Source organism: Leuresthes tenuis, unplaced genomic scaffold, assembly GCF_036924035.1.
Source record: "Leuresthes tenuis unplaced genomic scaffold, fLeuTen1.0.hap1 SCAF_6, whole genome shotgun sequence".
Taxonomy (NCBI): Eukaryota; Metazoa; Chordata; class Actinopteri; order Atheriniformes; family Atherinopsidae; genus Leuresthes; species Leuresthes tenuis.
In genome coordinates, this window is record NW_027325360.1 from 831698 (window position 1) to 852772 (window position 21075).

Here is a 21075-nt window from a genome sequence, read left to right on the forward strand (position 1 = left end):
ATCCATCATCCATCCATCCATCCATCCATCCATCCATCCATCATCCATCCATCCATCCATCCAACATCCAACATCCAACATCCATCATCCATCCATCCATCTTTACACCATCCATCCATCATCCATCCATCCATCCATCCAACATCCATCCATCCAACATCCAACATCCATCCAACATCCATCCAACATCCATCCAACATCCATCCATTTATTATCCATCCATCAGAACCAACAGCCCAACCCACTGATGGAGACCTCTGAAGGTTTCTACCACACCTTCCTCTCTGCTGCACTTCAGCTGGTTTATATTTTATTTACTTATCTGTAACAGCAGCTGATCTTTAATAATATATAATACTGCAGGGATATAATTTACCTTCAGGGATTAATAAAGTTTTATTGAATTGTATGGAAGTTCTGTAATTTCTTTTAGAGCCAAAAAGTCCAGTTTTAACGGAGGAAGACACTCAAAAGATTCAAATTATTCAGATTTTTCCTCCGATGAATCTTTTATAATTTTTATGTTGTAGATATTCACTCAAAATATATTTACCAAGAAGATCTGAATGATTTCCTCATTAAAAAAGATGTTAAAATAATACCATCCAACACTTGGAGATGCTGAAAATGCTGCAGCTACCCCAGCAGGGGGCAGCATAACACCTGGTTATTGTCAGCACTCATCAGCCAATCAGTGGAGAGCAAATACATCACATGATTTTTATCAATCATTGTTAATTCTTCAACTTTACCAGCTGGTGATTTAGATCCAAACAAATCAAGTGAATAAACTATTTGTGTTTCTAAGTTTTGTGAATAAATCCTTATCAGAGCGTTTGTTGCTTCATTCAGATTTTAGTGCAGTTGATGCTTCATGAATAAGCTGTTCAGCACGTGCACACACGTGCACACACGTGCACACACGTGCACACACGTGCACACACGTGCATGTTGCTGGTCTGTGTTTCCAGACAGCAGCTCAGAGCTCTGATTGGCTGCTGAGGTCTGCAGGGGCCCTAAAAGTGAGGAGCAAGACCCCCCCAACAGTAAAATTAAGGTAGGTACCTTAATCAGGTCCATTGATTCAGCCTTAAAGTAATCTGTAGGTTTGTTCGACCTTCACAGTTAGTTTACAGCAGCTTTTAGAGGTAATCGCAGCAGAAATGAATCGTGGTTTAAGGATCATAACGCTGGATAATACGTGTGTAGAAAAGGTATCGAGTACAAAGTTCTGGGTGTGATGTTGGATCATAAAATCTGCTGGAAGCCTCGTGTTCGACATGTAAAATCATTCATCATAAACCAGGAAGCGTGTCGTATTTAACCTGTTCAGAGTGTGGAGACGTCTGGCCCAACAGTTTGGTACCTGGACCGTCTCCGGCTGGTACCTGGACCCTCTCCGGCTGGTACCTGGACCCTCTCCGGCTGGTACCTGGACCGTCTCTGGTACCTGGACCGTCTCCGGCTGGTACCTGGACCGTCTCTGGTACCTGGACCGTCTCCGGCTGGTACCTGGACCGTCTCCGGCTGGTACCTGGACCGTCTCCGGCTGGTACCTGGACCGTCTCTGGTACCTGGACCGTCTCCGGCTGGTACCTGGACCGTCTCCGGCTGGTACCTGGACCGTCTCTGGTACCTGGACCGTCTCCGGCTGGTACCTGGACCCTCTCCGGCTGGTACCTGGACCCTCTCCGGCTGGTACCTGGACCCTCTCCGGCTGGTACCTGGACCGTCTCCGGCTGGTACCTGGACCGTCTCCGGCTGGTACCTGGACCGTCTCCGGCTGGTACCTGGACCGTCTCTGGTACCTGGACCGTCTCCGGCTGGTACCTGGACCGTCTCCGGCTGGTACCTGGACCCTCTCCGGCTGGTACCTGGACCGTCTCCGGCTGGTACCTGGACCGTCTCCGGCTGGTACCTGGACCGTCTCCTGCTGGTACCTGGACCGTCTCTGGTACCTGGACCGTCTCCGGCTGGTACCTGGACCGTCTCCGGCTGGTACCTGGACCCTCTCCGGCTGGTACCTGGACCGTCTCCGGCTGGTACCTGGACCGTCTCCGGCTGGTACCTGGACCGTCTCCGGCTGGTACCTGGACCGTCTCTCAGCTGGTACCTGGACCCTCTCCGGCTGGTACCTGGACCGTCTCCTGCTGGTACCTGGACCCTCTCCGGCTGGTACCTGGACCCTCTCCGGCTGGTACCTGGACCCTCTCCGGCTGGTACCTGGACCGTCTCCGGCTGGTACCTGGACCGTCTCTGGTACCTGGACCGTCTCCGGCTGGACCGTCTCCTGCTGGTACCTGGACCGTCTCTGGTACCTGGACCGTCTCCGGCTGGACCGTCTCCTGCTGGTACCTGGACCGTCTCCGGCTGGTACCTGGACCCTCTCCGGCTGGTACCTGGACCCTCTCCGGCTGGTACCTGGACCGTCTCCGGCTGGTACCTGGACCGTCTCTGGTACCTGGACCGTCTCCGGCTGGACCGTCTCCTGCTGGTACCTGGACCGTCTCCGGCTGGTACCTGGACCCTCTCCGGCTGGTACCTGGACCCTCTCCGGCTGGTACCTGGACCCTCTCCGGCTGGTACCTGGACCCTCTCCGGCTGGTACCTGGACCGTCTCCGGCTGGTACCTGGACCGTCTCTGGTACCTGGACCGTCTCCGGCTGGACCGTCTCCTGCTGGTACCTGGACCCTCTCCGGCTGGTACCTGGACCCTCTCCGGCTGGTACCTGGACCGTCTCCGGCTGGTACCTGGACCCTCTCCGGCTGGTACCTGGACCGTCTCCGGCTGGTACCTGGACCGTCTCTGGTACCTGGACCGTCTCTGGTACCTGGACCGTCTCCAGCTGGATCTCAGGGTCAGCTTGAAGCAGGACACTATCCTAACAGTACAGCTTTCCATTTGCTCTCCAGCAGCAGCAAACAGCGGTTCAGCAGCCAGAGTTGGACTCACCTGTCTGGAAACCATGAGGTTCTGTGCTCTGCATTCGATCCACTCGGTTAACACCTGTGCTCTGATTGGCCGTCACAGACCGTCCTGTGGTGTCACCTGAATTACTGTGGCGGGATATGGTCCATATCCACCGGGGGGTGGGGGGGTATTTATGAGCTGAGGGGCATGTGCACAGCTGTCTGTCTTCCTGTTAAAGGGAGTTTTCACTCTCCTCGGTCGCCTCGTGCACGCTCGGTCGCCTCGTGCACGCTCGGTCGTCTCGTGCACGCTCGGTCGCCTCGTGCACGCTCGGTCGTCTCGTGCACGCTCGGTCGCCTCGTGCACGCTCAGGACGGGGGATTGGATCAGAGGGAATCTCAGCGCAGCCTGTTGGCTTCCTCAGCTGGGAAACTGTTAATTGGCTCTGGATGAATTGGATCAGTGGGATTGTGGCTATATTCTAATTAATCGGATTGTAATTGACTTGAATTGGACGCATATGTAAACCTGCTGGTTTCATCTTCCATGTTTCTTTGGACCAAACCAAAGCTCCAGCATCGTCTCCTTGGTGATTCGTCTCTGAGTCTCACCTCCATCCACAGTCTGGCTGCTTCTCTTCAGCCGCTCTCAGCGGCTTTTCTCCTCTTCAGGTGTTCCTGATGCTTTACTTTGGCTTTTTCCACTTCCTGCAGCTGCTTTCTTACAGTTCTCTCATCGACTCCTGCTTCTTTTGTTGAACATTTTCTATTTTCAGACACGCTGCTCTGAGTTTTCTGTCAGACTCTTCCAAGTCTTCCTTGGTCGATATGTATGTCTCTCTTTTACAATCTGGCTCCAAATCAGGAGAAATTCAGACTCAAAGCCAGAAATTTCAGCTGTTAAATAAATTAGTTGTGATTTGGTATTTTTCCACACAATAAAACAGAAAATGAATAAAAAGTGCTGAGTTTGCAGCAGCCGTAAACAGTAAACTGCTGAAAATACGGCAGCTTTCATCACTCTGTGTGATGTGAGTTTCATCTAAATCTGTTAATCTGACCTCAGGAGGTGTTTCAGATGAAAGCTCCCACTTAAGAGCTGTGAAATATAAAGTCAGAGGATGAAAGTAGGTCAGTGCACAGTCCCCAGGAGTGATGGAGACAGGAGTTGGTGTTTGTCTCTTTGATTATGCTAAGTTGTGTAGGACAACTTAACCGGTCGCACACAAACAGGCTCAGAGGGGAAAAGAAGTGAAACCAGAGATGATCAGATCCTGTTCACACAGAGAAAATAACTTGGTTTAGCAGAAAGAACTGAAACCAAACCCAGTTTTATTCAATCCCACCCACATGTGAGGCTCTGTGGATGGGGTGAAACTGGCCTCAAATGGGACCTTCCACAGGTTTCACATGGGCCTGATGGGACCTTCCACAGGTTTCACATGGGCCTGATGGGACCTTCCACAGGTTTCACATGGGCCTGATGGGACCTTCCACAGGTTTCACATGGGCCTGATGGGGGGAGATGGGACCTTCTACAGGTTTCACATGGGCCTGATGGGACCTTCTACAGGTTTCACATGGGCCTGATGGTGGGAGATGGGACCTTCCACAGGTTTCACATGGGCCTGATGGGACCTTCTACAGGTTTCACATGGGCCTGATGGGGGGAGATGGGACCTTCTACAGGTTTCACATGGGCCTGATGGGACCTTCTACAGGTTTCACATGGGCCTGATGGTGGGAGATGGGACCTTCCACAGGTTTCACATGGGCCTGATGGGACCTTCTACAGGTTTCACATGGGCCTGATGGGACCTTCCACAGGTTTCACATGGGCCTGATGGGGGGGGGGGGGTGGGACCTTCTACAGGTTTCACATGGGCCTGATGGGACCTTCTACAGGTTTCACATGGGCCTGATGGGACCTTCCACAGGTTTCACATGGGCCTGATGGGACCTTCCACAGGTTTCACATGGGCCTGATGGGACCTTCCACAGGTTTCACATGGGACTGATGGGACCTTCCACAGGTTTCACATGGGCCTGATGGTGGGGGATGGGACCTTCTACAGGTTTCACATGGGCCTGATGGGGGGGGATGGGACCTTCTACAGGTTTCACATGGGCCTGATGGGGGAGATGGGACCTTCCACAGGTTTCACATGGGCCTGATGGGGGGAGATGGGACCTTCCACAGGTTTCACATGGGCCTGATGGGACCTTCTACAGGTTTCACATGGGCCTGATGGGGGGAGATGGGAGTACAGAGAACAGGATGTTCCAGAGTGATTGTACTGAGTGTCTGAGGCTCAGGAAAACTCACCTGTGGTCGTCCAGGCAAAGCGAAGGGGAAGGTCGTGGTGTTGGGGTCCGGAGTCTTCTTTCAGTAGCGATTTGGCTCAGCTCTGATAGATCCAGTCAAAGTCTCTCTGAAAAGCAGAAAATAGTGATTTTAGCGGATTCCACCAAAACATGAACATCATGAGAATCTCGGTGGAGAACCAACGAACTGGTGATGAGAGGAGAGAAGACTGATGAAGCAGGAGACACCGGATAAACAGAAGATCGTGGAGAAAACCCGCAGCTGATCATAGATCCTGAGATGTGGGTTCAATAGAGGATCAGAAACTGTCATTCACATTAGGCTGTTCCATAAACTTTTACAGAAGCTAAGCACTCCATCCTTTTCTTACGGTTAGGGTTCCCCTAACCTGGTTAGGGGAACATGGTTGGACCGCTCCCCCCCCGGTAGATGCACTCTCACCCCTGCCTTTCGCTACAGTGTCCCTATAAACATAATTGGGTTTCCATAGGTGATATGATTGTAGTCTTTTGCTTTCCCTTACTTTCCTTTAATTTGTTTCAAATTAGCATTGATTTAGCTTATTAGCATAGTTTAGCTTTCACACACTTCATTGGCAACGTTTCGACTGTTGTTTTGTCTTCTTCAGGCCCCTGTTTGCTCCCCAGTGTTACTCTTCTTTCCTTTTGCTTGTCTTTTGTCCTTTGGCTTGTTTTAATTTCCAATTTAATTTAGTTTAGGCACCCCCTTTACTTTGCTTTCACTCAACTATAATTAGGGTTAGGGTTAGGGTTACTCTAACCCGGTTAGGGTTACATTAGGGTTAGGGTTACATTAGGGTTAGGGTTACCCTAACCCGGTTAGGGTTACATTAGGGTTAGGGTTACATTAGGGTTACATCAGGGTTAGGGTTACCCTAACCTGGTTAGGTTTACATTAGGGTTAGGGTTACATTAGGGTTAGGGTTACATTAGGGTTAGGGTTACCCTAACCTGGTTGCACTGTATTCCTGAATGGAGCAATGAGGGACTGCTGTACACTGACAGGTTTAAGGGTTGGATCAGCCCAGTTAGACTCACATCAGGCTCATTTCACAGACCAATGACTCCATGTAAAATTCTACTGTCATGTTTCATGTTTTTTCTGGTTTCAGATCCTTGGTTCAGTCTCTGTTCTGCGCTCCTGTTTGATATTTTCTTTGAGCTTTATTCCTTGGATTCTGTTGGGTTCTTGTTTCTTGTCTTTACCCCCAGATGTCCTCAGGTGTCTCCACCTGTTGTCACTCCACTCATCATCCCTCGCAGTATTTATAGCTCTCCAGTTTGCTTTTTCACTTGCCAGATCATTGCAGTTGTTGTTATTCTCTGGTTTTATGTCATATATTCCTCCGTTAGTTCATCTGCTCTCAGTCTGTCTTCCAGTCCTTTCGTTGTTTCTTCTTCTGTTTGTTCTTGTCCTTTCTGTTTTAGTTTAGCTTATCCTGTCTCTGCAGCGCCTTCAGGTTAAATAAGGCCATCGCTCACCACCTGCTCCTCTGGTGGTCCATAACCTGAAGCCCGACATGAACCATGACGTCAACATTTCTGAGCTCATAACATTTTCCAAAGATTACGACCAAACATACCACAAGGTTTGCCCAAAAGTTCCTACTTTCTCCTTAGGGGAACATCGAGAACGTTGGGGAACCAGATCAGAAGTTCTTGGGGAACCATCCTGGACTCGTGCCCAAGAATAACCAACGAGTAGAAAGTAATTAGCACCAACAGGAGATCATGTGACCCACAGAACCCATATTTACATGCTGGATGGATTTATGATCAGATCTTTTGAAATGAAGCCCACAGAGTCGGACAGAATCCAGTTATGACCGGTTTTTGAACAGTTAAAGAGTTTGGTCATGAACTAATCGCATTACATTTGCTCAGGAAACTGGTTCAGCGTTTTCTCTCCGTTAAAATCTCCCTGCAGCTCCGGGCGTCTTTGTGACGGATTCAGTCCGACATTTCAAACTCAGCAACCAGCCACACAAATAGAGTGGAATAACCGTCTCTGTGAGGACCCTCGTTCACACAATGCCCTAAACCTGAACCCTGAGATCGGATCTGAACCCTCTGCTGGCTGTTTGAAGGTCGGACTGAAAGTGAGGGCCGGGAAATTGTCCCCACAAGGTCTAAAAAGCAGGCTGGTCCCCACAAAGACAAGAGAACAAAGAGACACACAGTGTTTTTATCAGAGGACAAAGACCTGAACGAACATCTGCAGACTCACACTAACCTGAAGACAAGTTTTCACCCAAACATCGAGTAGATAACCTCACAGGACTTTGTTAGCAGCTCCTGCTGATTGGACTCTTCTTCTTTTATTTATAAACCACAGAACAATGAAAACACGACCATGAACACATGAACAGTTGTCTTCAGACCAGAAACACCACATTCAGCTGAAAAGGATCCATTTAATTTCAGGCTGTAAAATATGGTTTCTGCCTGCTAGTGTTCAGCGAAGGAATGAATAGATGGACCTCACTTTTCTGGTCTACTTTTAAGGAATGAAATCTGAAGCTATTATTTTCCTTTATAATCCCTTATGAATGACTACATTTCACACTGTCCTATGCTGTAAAGGGGACATATTCAGTAAAACTCCTTCTTCCTGTTCCTGGGAGCATATATCAGGGCGTCTGAAGGTGTAAAACTCCCCAAAAACACAACCCTGGGATTTATTTAGTTCCCTTTGTGTGAAAGTTCCTCCTTTAACGAGCCGTTCTGATTTTCATTTCTAAAGTAGTCACTCCTTAAGTTGGCCCCGCCTCCTCTGCTAAGCCCCGCCCACTCACCTCCACCCTGCTGGACGGATGAAGCCAGCTTCTGGTGGAAATGTTCTGCTGTCAGCTGCACTGAGGAGCATGCATCTTCCATCCAGCAGCAGCCTCAGAGGATATAAGAGCCCAGGGGATAAACTATATCTGAGGCTAATGTTCCAGCAGAGTTAGCTAAAGACTGTGAATGTGCAGCAGACACTTTTCATCCCACTGTTTTAACAACTTGGTCCAGTTCAACGCTGGACTGAAGGAACTGAGCCACAAAGAGGATCAGTTCCAGCTCTCAGAGCCTGAACTTCAGAGCAGGGAAATGGAAGCATCTGAGAAATAACTCCTCATGGTTTATTTACTGATTTATTTCTTCCTTTAGCAGCAGCTAACGCTAACAGCTTAGCTAATGAAATAACTCCTCATGGTTTATTTACTGATTTATTTCTTCCTTTAGCAGCAGCTAACGCTAACAGCTTAGCTAATGAAATAACTCCTCATGGTTTATTTACTGATTTATTTCTTCCTTTAGCAGCAGCTAACGCTAACAGCTTAGCTAATGAAATAACTCCTCATGGTTTATTTACTGATTTATTTCTTCCTTTAGCAGCAGCTAACGCTAACAGCTCAGCTAATGAAATAACTCCTCATGGTTTATTTACTGATTTATTTCCTCCTTTAGCAGCAGCTAACGCTAACAGCTTAGCTAATGAAACAACTCCTCATGGTTTATTTACTGATTTATTTCTTCCTTTAGCAGCAGCTAACGCTAACAGCTTAGCTAATGAAATAACTCCTCATGGTTTATTTACTGATTTATTTCCTCCTTTAGCAGCAGCTAACGCTAACAGCTTAGCTAATGAAATAACTCCTCATGGTTTATTTACTGATTTATTTCTTCCTTTAGCAGCAGCTAACGCTAACAGCTTAGCTAATGAAATAACTCCTCATGGTTTATTTACTGATTCATTTCTTCCTTTAGCAGCAGCTAACGCTAACAGCTTAGCTAATGAAGAAATAACTCCTCATGGTTTATTTACTGATTTATTTCCTCCTTTAGCAGCAGCTAACGCTAACAGCTTAGCTAATGAAATAACTCCTCATGGTTTATTTACTGATTTGTTTCTTCCTTTAGCAGCAGCTAACGCTAACAGCTTAGCTAATGAAATAACTCCTTATGGTTTATTTACTGATTTATTTCTTCCTTTAGCAGCAGCTAACGCTAACAGCTTAGCTAAATAAATAACTCCTCATGGTTTATTTACTGATTTATTTCTTCCTTTAGCAGCAGCTAACGCTAACAGCTTAGCTAAATAAATAACTCCTCATGGTTTATTTACTGATTTATTTCTTCCTTTAGCAGCAGCTAACGCTAACAGCTTAGCTAATGAAGATGACGTACACCAACTTCTAAGGAGTTACTGCTGCTCCTGTGTTTTAGCTGGGAGGAATAGCTTCATTATATCTGTTTTCTGCATTAAGTTGAACTGTTGCTACGTTTCCACCCTGAAAACAGGAGTTTGGTTTTAACCAAAGCCTGTCTCATACATCTCAATAATAATGGTATCAGATTGTTAAAAAGGGAAGAACATGTCATCTTTAACTGTTTTACTCACAGTTTTAGTCGCGGAGCACTCGGTTAGCGCTTGTTGCTTTTATATAAAGTGAAGTTTAACATTCAGTCTTATTCATGATGTGAATAGTTTCATGTTACAGGGGCTGATTTTCCTCCTCACAGTGTGACCATGTGAGCAGAGATCTGTCCCCACACCATCAGTAAAACACAGCACACACTCACAAACACACACTTACACCGGGCCCTGCGGGACTCCACAAAGAGGTCCCAGCATACATCTCTCTGTGCGCCTTACAGCTCATTCAGTGGTGTGTGTGGACTCAGTGGCCTGGAAGCTGAAGGAAAGCCTCCTCAGGATCCTGAACACCAGAGAAATAATACACCGAGGTCAAAGCGTCCTACTTCAAGTTCACGGCTGAGATCAGACTCAAAGGACCAGCTGGTGACATCATCAGAGGAGGAGGAGCTAACACACGCCGCTGTGTTCGAGCTGCTGAAAGAACTTCAGCCAGTTCAGTATTTTCTAATATGCTGATTAAAGGCTGAGGCCTCAGATAAAAACTACACTACCCATGAGCCCCTGGGGCTGCTGCCATGGAGACTCAGAGCAAAGTCATACCTCTGATGGCCCAGCTTCACCTGCAGTGACAAGCTTTCTGATTGGATGGGTTTTGTGTTAAACGTGTGAACCTGAAGCTCACCTGAAGACCGGCTCTGACGTGCACACGCCTGCACGTGCACACGCCTGCACGTGCACGACATCAGTCTGTGTGTTAATTACAGGTTACAGCTGGGGAGAGCAGGGTGGGATTGGTGAAGAGAGGCTGGATATGTCTGTTTCCATGGCAACTGCAGTCAAGGGTCTGGAGCTGCATCCCCGTTGCCGTGGCAACCTGTCGTGCTCGCTGGCGGCAGACGAGACGACGTGATTTACAAACAAGACTGGACCAGAGAAGAAGAGTCTGACAGGTTGATTTCTTCTTCTTCTGCTAACGTCTCTGTTACAGCGCACGTGCACGTGCACAACGGCACAGAGACACACACACTCAACAGGAAGCTGATACCCGCCATTATATGTACATTTATATAAATATATGCAGTTTGTTTTATTTCTAAAGCACCAAATCACAATAAATGGTCACAGATTCAGTCCAATTCAGCCAATTCACTGCGATACAATCGTATATATTTTATATATATTATATAAATATATATACAGACGCAATCATCATCTTCTATTCCCGCTTTTATCCGGCCGGCGGGCCTCTGGTTTTATCTGTCAGATACAAAAAGACAAAAAAGCAAACGACTCCTAAATTTGCACCTTTTCTAAACTAATTGATCCTTTTTATGAAGCCAATTGTGTGATTTGTTTTGATAACAAGTGTAAATAAAGTGCTGTTAAAAAAACTTCTTCTTCTTCTTCTTCTTCAACAGAAGTAGAAGCTTGACAAGTGGTTCTGATCCGTCTTTATTGGGTGTTTTACTCATGGTGTGATGCTTCCTCAGGACAGCTGAGCTCAGCACTTTCTTACAGAACCAGTTCTCTGTTTGTAATCCAGCACAGAGTTCTGGCCCAAATGTTTTTAGGTCAGGTTACCAACTAGTTAACAGGTTAACTAGTTAACAGGTTAAAAGATGGAAACATGATGTCAGTGTGGTTCTGATGTCAGAGTGGTTCTGATCTCAGTGTGGTTCTGATGTCAGTTTGGTTCTGATCTCTGTGTGGTTCTGATGTCAGTGTGGTTCTGATCTCTGTGTGGTTCTGATGTCAGTGTGGTTCTGATCTCAGTGTGGTTCTGATGTCAGAGTGGTTCTGATCTCAGTGTGGTTCTGATCTCTGTGTGGTTCTGATGTCAGTTTGGTTCTGATCTCAGTGTGGTTCTGATCTCTGTGTGGTTCTGATGTCAGAGTGGTTCTGATCTCAGTTTGGTTCTGATCTCTGTGTGGTTCTGATGTCAGTTTGGTTCTGATGTCAGTTTGGTTCTGATGTCAGAGTGGTTCTGATCTCAGTTTGGTTCTGATCTCTGTGTGGTTCTGATGTCAGTTTGGTTCTGATGTCAGTTTGGTTCTGATGTCAGTTTGGTTCTGATCTCAGTGTGGTTCTGATCTCTGTGTGGTTCTGATCTCAGTTTGGTTCTGATCTCTGTGTGGTTCTGATGTCAGTTTGGTTCTGATGTCAGTTTGGTTCTGATGTCAGTTTGGTTCTGATCTCAGTGTGGTTCTGATCTCTGTGTGGTTCTGATCTCAGTTTGGTTCTGATCTCTGTGTGGTTCTGATGTCAGTTTGGTTCTGATGTCAGTTTGGTTCTGATGTCAGTTTGGTTCTGATCTCTGTGTGGTTCTGATCTCTGTGTGGTTCTGATCTCTGTGTGGTTCTGAACTCTGTGTGGTTCTGATGTCAGTGTGGTTCTGATGTCAGTTTGGTTCTGATGTCAGTTTGGTTCTGATGTCAGTGTGGTTCTGATCTCAGTGTGGTTCTGATCTCAGTGTGGTTCTGATGTCAGAGTGGTTCTGATGTCAGAGTGGTTCTGATCTCAGTGTGGTTCTGATCTCTGTGTGGTTCTGATGTCAGAGTGGTTCTGATGTCAGAGTGGTTCTGATCTCAGTGTGGTTCTGATCTCAGTGTGGTTCTGATGTCAGTTTGGTTCTGATGTCAGTGTGGTTCTGATGTCAGAGTGGTTCTGATCTCAGTTTGGTTCTGATCTCAGTGTGGTTCTGATCTCTGTGTGGTTCTGATGTCAGTTTGGTTCTGATCTCTGTGTGGTTCTGATGTCAGAGTGGTTCTGATCTCAGTTTGGTTCTGATCTCAGTGTGGTTCTGATGTCAGTGTGGTTCTGATGTCAGTTTGGTTCTGATGTCAGTTTGGTTCTGATGTCAGTGTGGTTCTGATCTCTGTGTGGTTCTGATGTCAGAGTGGTTCTGATGTCAGAGTGGTTCTGATCTCAGTGTGGTTCTGATCTCTGTGTGGTTCTGATGTCAGAGTGGTTCTGATCTCAGTTTGGTTCTGATCTCTGTGTGGTTCTGATCTCTGTGTGGTTCTGATGTCAGTTTGGTTCTGATGTCAGTTTGGTTCTGATCTCTGTGTGGTTCTGATCTCTGTGTGGTTCTGATCTCAGTGTGGTTCTGATGTCAGTTTGGTTCTGATGTCAGTTTGGTTCTGATGTCAGTGTGGTTCTGATCTCTGTGTGGTTCTGATCTCTGTGTGGTTCTGATCTCAGTGTGGTTCTGATGTCAGTTTGGTTCTGATGTCAGTGTGGTTCTGATGTCAGAGTGGTTCTGATCTCAGTTTGGTTCTGATCTCAGTGTGGTTCTGATCTCTGTGTGGTTCTGATGTCAGTTTGGTTCTGATGTCAGTTTGGTTCTGATCTCTGTGTGGTTCTGATCTCTGTGTGGTTCTGATCTCAGTGTGGTTCTGATCTCAGTGTGGTTCTGATGTCAGTTTGGTTCTGATCTCTGTGTGGTTCTGATCTCAGTGTGGTTCTGATCTCTGTGTGGTTCTGATGTCAGTTTGGTTCTGATCTCTGTGTGGTTCTGATCTCAGTGTGGTTCTGATCTCATTGTGGTTCTGATCTCAGAGTGGTTGAACTGGGTTGAACTGGGAGAACTGGACTCGGGTTCGGGTTAGGATGCAGAGCGGTTTGAATTATTAAGGCCCGGTTCTGGTCGGGTTCCTTTGACAGTTCTGGGTTCGGGTTAGGATGCAGACCGGTTTGAATTATTAAGGCCCGGTTCTGGTCCGGTTCTTTTCTGCTCTTTTTTCTTTAGTTTGTCTCTGGTTCAGCTGGTACCGGTCGGTCTTCTCTCCTTGGTTCTGTTCTGATTCCTCTGCTTTGGGTCTGTTTGACCCGAGACTTCCTGGCTGACAGCTATGACGGTTCGGTGCCGGTTCGACCCAGTTCGGAATCCTCCGGACGCCGTGATGACGTCAGTGGAGTCTGTTAATCACGATCACACGATTAAAACATGACCGTCGTGCCCGCGCTCTGCTCCGTCGGCCGCGCGCCTGCGCTCCTCTCTGCCTGGGAACGCGCGGGAATCCGGGAGCGAGCCTGACAGATCCAAGGACAGAGCGGCGAGCTCGCGAGCATCAGGTCACCTGGAAGTCCTCGAGCATCACAGCCCGAACACACGCACCGAGGGACGGCCCAGAACCGAGCCGAACCGGACCGGAACGAGGATTCTGCGGCAGGTGGGACCTGATGGAGCCGAGCTGAATCAACAGGACGAGGCGGCACCGACGCGGGTCCGCGGGTCCGGCTCCAAACCCCGACACGGTACCGCCACTAAGCAAACTAAGCCGCGAACGGAACCGGGTCTCATTCAGCTCTGGTGTCAGAGAAACTAACAGAACCGGAGCTTTTCATCCGCTCAACGTGTCGGTCATTCAGAGGAGAAAAAAGACTGTAACCCAACAGACCCGGAGCCGAACCGGACCGAGACCCGCCAGCAACCTGTTCCAGAGGTAGGCCTGAACAGAAGGCGGGTCAGCGGGAGACGGACGGAACCTGACCCAGAGGAACGGGACCTGCAGCCGCGTCAGTAAGTGTTCACATTGTTTTTACGAACAGAACCCATCAGAACCTGTGAGCTGTGAACGAAACGAACACATTCAGAACCGGACATGGGTCCGGTTCCTCCTCTAACAGCTGTGGGTCAGGGGCCCCCCGGGCCCGAGGCCCCTGAATAAATCAGTTCCGCTCTTTCTGGAGTTAAAAGGGTTCAAAAGTATTGGGACGCGTCCGGTTTCTGGAGGAATAAACGCGCCAAAACGAAACAAATAAAGACGTCATTGGATATTAACTTTCATTCATTTGATGTAGAAACAGAATTATTTCACTCTTTAATTCATTATCTGGGGTCTTTGTTTTGTTTTATCTGCCCTCTGATGGGCGGAGTCCTGCCTCCTGATTGGTTGCTCTGCACGAATTGCTCGGCTTTATTTTCCAGGCTCGGAAGCTCCTGCTTCCACACCCTCTGCCGGTTCCTCCTCCTCCTTTTCCTCCGCTTTGTTCCTGCATCCCAGACGTCTCCTCCTCAGCTGATCTGGGGTCTGATTCCAGGCTTTTTAAGGCTCGGTTTCCATCCCAACTGGCTCAGAAATCTGAGTTTTCACAGAAAAAAGTAGAAAATCTGAAGAAGACGCAAAGAAAGTCTGTCCTGAGCTGCTCAATTATTCATTTCATTATTAAGAAATGATTCATAAAAACAAAACATCAAAACCTGGAAATGAGGCAAAAAATGATGAAATTAAGTTAAAATCCAAATGAGTTCATTAGTTCATTTTTAAGATAAATCTGAGGTGAAATGATTCAAAAGTGATGGATTTAAAATCCTTTTTGTTTTATTCACAGATTTATGGGACGGAATAATACTTTAATCACAGTTTAATATCGTTTCATTCTTCTGAAGTTCAACAGGAAAACTTTATCAAACCTTTTATAAATGATCTAAAATGTAACGTAGCAGCAACCAAAACATTTCAGGAAGAATTTATTTTCAGTCATCTTCATCACCTGAGAAGCTTCTTTTTTAATCTTTGAGCCAGAATTCCTCCATCAGAGGACGGATTAACGTTAAACTACCGTTAAATATCCCAGGGTCAGATCCGGCCGAGTCTGGTCTTATTCCAGCAGGTCTTATGGAAGTGAAGCCGTTCTTAAGGAAGGGAAACAGGGAGAAAAGGCTGAGCTGTGCCAAATGACACAAGAAGTGGACTGAAAATCAGTGGCAACAGGTCTTATGGAGGGATGAATCCTCCCCAGAGCCCGGACCTCAACATTATTGAAGCAGTGTGGGATCATCTGACAGAGAACGGAACAAAAGGCAGCCCACATCCAAAGAAGAGCTTTGGGATGTCCTTCAAGAAGCCTGGAGAACTATTCCTGAAGACTCCTTAAAGAAATGACAGAAAGCTTGTCTCAGAGGGTTCAGGCTGTGTTGGAGAATAAAGGAGCTCAGACCAGAGATTCACTTTAAAGCTGCTGAGAACTGAGAAAAAACTCTGTTTCTGCCTCAGATTCTGGGTTTATGTTCAGGTTTTACGCATGTTTCAATAAATCTCTGCAGCTTCTTCCTGTTTTTATGGGAATAAATAAAGAAATGAAGCTGATCAGGAGTTTTATACATCTGAACCTGAACAGTGGAAAGATCTTCACTCTGTTTTGGAACATTTGTTTTATATTTTCTTCCATTTTTGCATTCATGGCTTCAAATGTTTAACACGATGTTTTAACCATTTAAACATCATCAGTCTGAGTCTGACCCAAAGTGATGAAGGTTGTAAATTTAATCACCTGATTTACATGTGATGACATCACTGATGACATCACACCGGATTCTGAACACTTGCTGTTTGATCCTTTTCTGAGTTCATGAACAAAACTGTGAACAAATCTGCTCCAACTTCTGCTCTTTTTCATGTTTTTCTGTCATTTTATCCACAAAAAAACAACAGAAAATCAGTGAAATGTCTTTAATCAGATCTTTAATCAGTGTCTGAGTGGCCAAGAACTGGTTCATATCTGTTAGTTCATCTGTTCATATCTGTCAGTTTCATCTGTTCATATCTGTCAGTTTCATCTGTTCATATCTGTCAGTTTCATCTGTTCATATCTGTCAGTTTCATCTGTTCATATCTGTCAGTTCATCTGTTCATATCTGTCAGTTCATCTGTTCATATCTGTTAGTTCATCTGTTCATATCTGTTAGTTCATCTGTTCATATCTGTCAGTTCATCTGTTCATATCTGTTAGTTCATCTGTTCATATCTGTCAGTTCATCTGTTCATATCTGTTAGTTCATCTGTTCATATCTGTCAGTTCATCTGTTCATATCTGTTAGTTCATCTGTTCATATCTGTCAGTTCATCTGTTCATATCTGTTAGTTCATCTGTTCATATCTGTTAGTTTCATCTGTTCATATCTGTCAGTTCATCTGTTCATATCTGTCAGTTCATCTGTTCATATCTGTTAGTTCATCTGTTCATATCTGTCAGTTTCATCTGTTCATATCTGTTAGTTCATCTGTTCATATCTGTCAGTTTCATCTGTTCATATCTGTTAGTTCATCTGTTCATATCTGTTAGTTCATCTGTTCATATCTGTCAGTTCATCTGTTCATATCTGTTAGTTCATCTGTTCATATCTGTTAGTTTCATCTGTTCATATCTGTCAGTTCATCTGTTCATATCTGTCAGTTCATCTGTTCATATCTGTTAGTTCATCTGTTCATATCTGTTAGTTCATCTGTTCATATCTGTTAGTTCATCTGTTCATATCTGTTAGTTCATCTGTTCATATCTGTTAGTTTCATCTGTTCTCAGAGTCCAGAAATCATCAGTTAGGAGGAGGAACAGCAGCTCAGCATCTGTCTCCTCGACAGCCAACAGGCTCATCAGAGTGTCTGACCCCCTGGGGTTTTAAACACTTCCTGTTAGCTCACAGCTAACAGGAAGTAGCATCTGAAGCTCCGATCTATCTGTGGACCCCTCATGGGGCCGTAGCCGTAGGTTGGACACCAGATTGCTGTTTTTATGACTGTTCTGTCTCCCGATGCTTCCTCCTCAGTGGAGCTGCGTGGCGTCCTCCTGCTCGCCATCCTGCAGTGCTGCTCGGTGGCTCTGTGTGGCTGCGAGCCCCGCCTGGTCAATGTGGGCGCCGTCCTGAGTCAGAAGCGCTACGAGCAGGTGTTCAAGGAAGCAGTGAGTCAGGCCAACGCGCTGTACGGCAAAGACAAGTTCAAGATGAACGCCATCTCTGTCACCCACAAGCCCAACGCCATCCAGATGGCGCTGTCCGTCTGTGAGGACCTGATCTCCAACCAGGTGAGCACCCGCCACTCATCTCAGGGCTCACAGGTGAGAAAGGTTAGAGTCTCCTGTCTGTGTTCACAGCTGCTGGTCACATGATCTCAGTCATGAGCAGCGAGTTTTTAACATTTCTGTTAAAGTTCCAACACTTTGCAGCAGGGCTGGAAGATTTGGCCTCAAAAGGTTTTTTCTTTCTCTTTTTCTTCTTAAATTCAAATAAAAACAAAGCAAATCCACATGTGAAGGAAGTCTGAGATGGCTGCCATCCCTTAGATGACCACTAGATGGCAGTAATTGTTACACATTATCTCTAATAATGTTTAAAAGGGGCAACATTTGAGTGACGTTCATGAGTGATGATGGTGTTCCTCAAAAAGGCTCATTTATGCTCCCTTTATCTACGTAAATAAAGCAAATACGTGCTTTACGTTGGCTTTATGTTGTTCAGCAGCACATCCACCAGAGGGCAGCCCAGAGTTCCAACGTCCAATCGCCTCCCAGCCTTTCTTTACGCGTATTCTGTCCCTACATGCAGGCGAAGTCTCGTCATAGAAGCGTTTGTCGTTCCGTGCGCATTCCTCCAGCCTTTTTCCAGTTCTCGCCTTTTTCTTGGTCCTTTCTCTGGTTTCCCTGAGCTATGCTGCATCACAGGAAGAACAGCAGGCTGCGTCTGTTTGTGTCTGCAGATTTAATGTTGAGCGTAAACAGGCCCTGAGGAGGATTAACCTCAGTGTCTCCATCCATGAAGGTGCAATTTGAGCTCATCAACAGCAGTCAAGAGTGACATCCAACTGCAGTCTGACGCCCTCAACTGTGAACATGATTAGAAGTCCTGCTGAAAGAAGTCCTGAAGGAGGAAACTTCAGTATAAATCTACAGAAAGCAGGAACTTCGCCTCAGAAGACACCAACTCTGTTTCTGTTCACTGTCGAAGCCAATCTGAACACAGCTTTTAAGAAGCTGAAGAAAACACGTTTCCATCGATGGTTTGAAGTGAACTCGGCTGTGTGGTGTCACCAGAGGGGGCGCTGTAGGCTACACTGTTAGTCGCTGTAATTCAGGGGAAGAAGTAGTTGTTCTTTCAGGAATATCTGGGATATGAAATCACATCTGATCAGTCACACAACATGCTAGCGTCCTTCGGTTCTCTGCTAGCTTCCTTCTGTTCTCTGCTAGCTTCCTTCTGCTCTCTGCTAGCTTCCTTCTGTTCTCTGCTAGCTTCCTTCTGTTCTCTGCTAGCTTCCTTCTGTTCTCTGCTAGCTTCCTTCTGTTCTCTGCTAGCTTCCTTCTGTTCTCTGCTAGCTTCCTTCTGTTCTCTGCTAGCTTCCTTCCTTCTGTTCTCTGCTAGCTTCCTTCTGTTCTCTGCTAGCTTCCTTCTGTTCTCTGCTAGCTTCCTTCTGTTCTCTGCTAGCTTCCTTCTGTTCTCTGATAGCTTCCTTCTGCTCTCAGCTAGCTTCCTTCTGTTCTCTGCTAGCTTCCTTCTGTTCTCAGCTAGCTTCCTTCTGTTCTCTGCTAGCTTCCTTCTGTTCTCTGCTAGCTTCCTTCTGTTCTCTGCTAGCTTCCTTCCTTCTGTTCTCTGCTAGCGTCCTTCTGTTCTCTGCTAGCTTCCTTCCTTCTGTTCTCTGCTAGCGTCCTTCTGTTCTCTGCTAGCTTCCTTCTGTTCTCTGCTAGCTTCCTTCTGTTCTCTGCTAGCTTCCTTCTGTTCTCTGCTAGCTTCCTTCTGTTCTCTGCTAGCTTCCTTCTGTTCTCTGCTAGCTTCCTTCTGTTCTCTGCTAGCTTCCTTCTGTTCTCTGCTAGCTTCCTTCTGTTCTCTGCTAGCTTCCTTCTGTTCTCTGCTAGCTTCCTTCTGTTCTCTGCTAGCTTCCTTCCTTCTGTTCTCTGCTAGCTTCCTTCTGTTCTCTGCTAGCTTCCTTCTGTTCTCTGCTAGCTTCCTTCTGTTCTCTGCTAGCTTCCTTCTGTTCTCTGATAGCTTCCTTCTGCTCTCAGCTAGCTTCCTTCTGTTCTCTGCTAGCTTCCTTCTGTTCTCAGCTAGCTTCCTTCTGTTCTCTGCTAGCTTCCTTCTGTTCTCTGCTAGCTTCCTTCTGTTCTCTGCTAGCTTCCTTCCTTCTGTTCTCTGCTAGCGTCCTTCTGTTCTCTGCTAGCTTCCTTCCTTCTGTTCTCTGCTAGCGTCCTTCTGTTCTCTGCTAGCTTCCTTCTGTTCTCTGCTAGCTTCCTTCCTTCTGTTCTCTGCTAGCTTCCTTCTGTTCTCTGCTAGCTTCCTTCTGTTCTCTGCTAGCTTCCTTCTGTTCTCTGCTAGCTTCCTTCTGTTCTCTGATAGCTTCCTTCTGCTCTCAGCTAGCTTCCTTCTGTTCTCTGCTAGCTTCCTTCTGTTCTCAGCTAGCTTCCTTCTGTTCTCTGCTAGCTTCCTTCTGTTCTCTGCTAGCTTCCTTCTGTTCTCTGATGATCACAGCAAAGGGAAATAAACTCGTTTGTGGGAGCAGATCAGCATAAATCTTACTGATGATGATTTTTAATAATGTGAAGAACCAAACGGTAACAGCAGGCTGATCATATTCTTTATATCTCTGTCTGTCCCACAGCCGCCGTGCATCACTGTTGGTGTTGCATCAGACTCTAATTTGCTAAACAAACAGTTCACTGACAGATCAGATACAAAGTAAAGGGGGGTCCTTTTTTATCATAAACCAGAGGTTTAGTAGTGATGTTTAGTTTGTTACAGAAGCACAAAACGCCGCCTGCCGGCGTTCTGCACATTGTGCGACGGTAATAACTGTCCCTGTGAAACCACTGAGCAGAACATGTTGGTGGCAGTTAAACGAAGCGTCAAAGCGGATAATTTGCATCGAGGATTTTTTCTGATGGAGTTACTGGATGAATCATTTCAGCCGTACATCAGCAGCTCTGTGTCCCAACCACAGAAAAGAATAAAGAAGTGCAGCTTCTTCTGCTCTAACCAGATAACCACGACCTGAACGACCTCCACCAGCAGCGGAGGAATAAAAACCTCAGAGCAAGAAAGGAAGTGACAGAATCCGTGAACTGTGGGATCCTGAAGCCATCCTGGCGTCTGACGGTCCAAGCGGTCGTGGTGAAAATAATAAAACATGACATGACTGGTTAAAGCATGTAGAAATGAATCTGTGACACCAAACAGCTGGAGGCTTTAAATCAGAGCAGGAACTCTGCCGCTCTAATAATAGCAGAAAGGAAGAGGAAGGCGCTGAAGGACCCTGAACATCTGGCAGTAAGAGCCTGGAGAAAGACGGAGGTGAAGGATCCTCCAGTCCCAAAAATGACCAACAGTCTCAGACAAAACCAGGAAATCTGCCTGGGAACGCCAGACAAAACCAGGAAATCTGCCCGGGAACGCCAGACAAAACCATGAAATCTGCCCGGGAACGTCAGACAAAACCATGAAATCTGCCTGGGAACGCCAGACAAAACCATGAAATCTGCCTGGGAACGCCAGACAAAACCATGAAATCTGCCTGGGAACGCCAGACAAAACCATGAAATCTGCCTGGGAACGCCAGACAAAACCATGAAATCTGCCCGGGAACGCCAGACAAAACCATGAAATCTGCCCGGGAACGCCAGACAAAACCATGAAATCTGCCTGGGAACGCCAGACAAAACCATGAAATCTGCCTGGGAACGCCAGACAA

General features: G+C 46.6%; 1 protein-coding gene across 1 annotated transcript in view; it reads left to right on the forward strand.

Annotated features, from left to right (window-relative positions):
- The first annotated feature begins 13640 nt into the window (after positions 1–13640).
- grin1b (glutamate receptor, ionotropic, N-methyl D-aspartate 1b) overlaps positions 13641–21075 on the forward strand; it is a 71075-nt gene continuing 63640 nt past the window's right edge. Inside the window, exons 1-2 of the mRNA XM_072386840.1 lie at positions 13641–14141; positions 17169–17425. Of these exons, the coding sequence (XP_072242941.1) occupies position 14141; positions 17169–17425 (258 nt within the window). The 5' untranslated portion in view covers positions 13641–14140. The remainder of the gene's footprint in view (positions 14142–17168; positions 17426–21075) is intronic.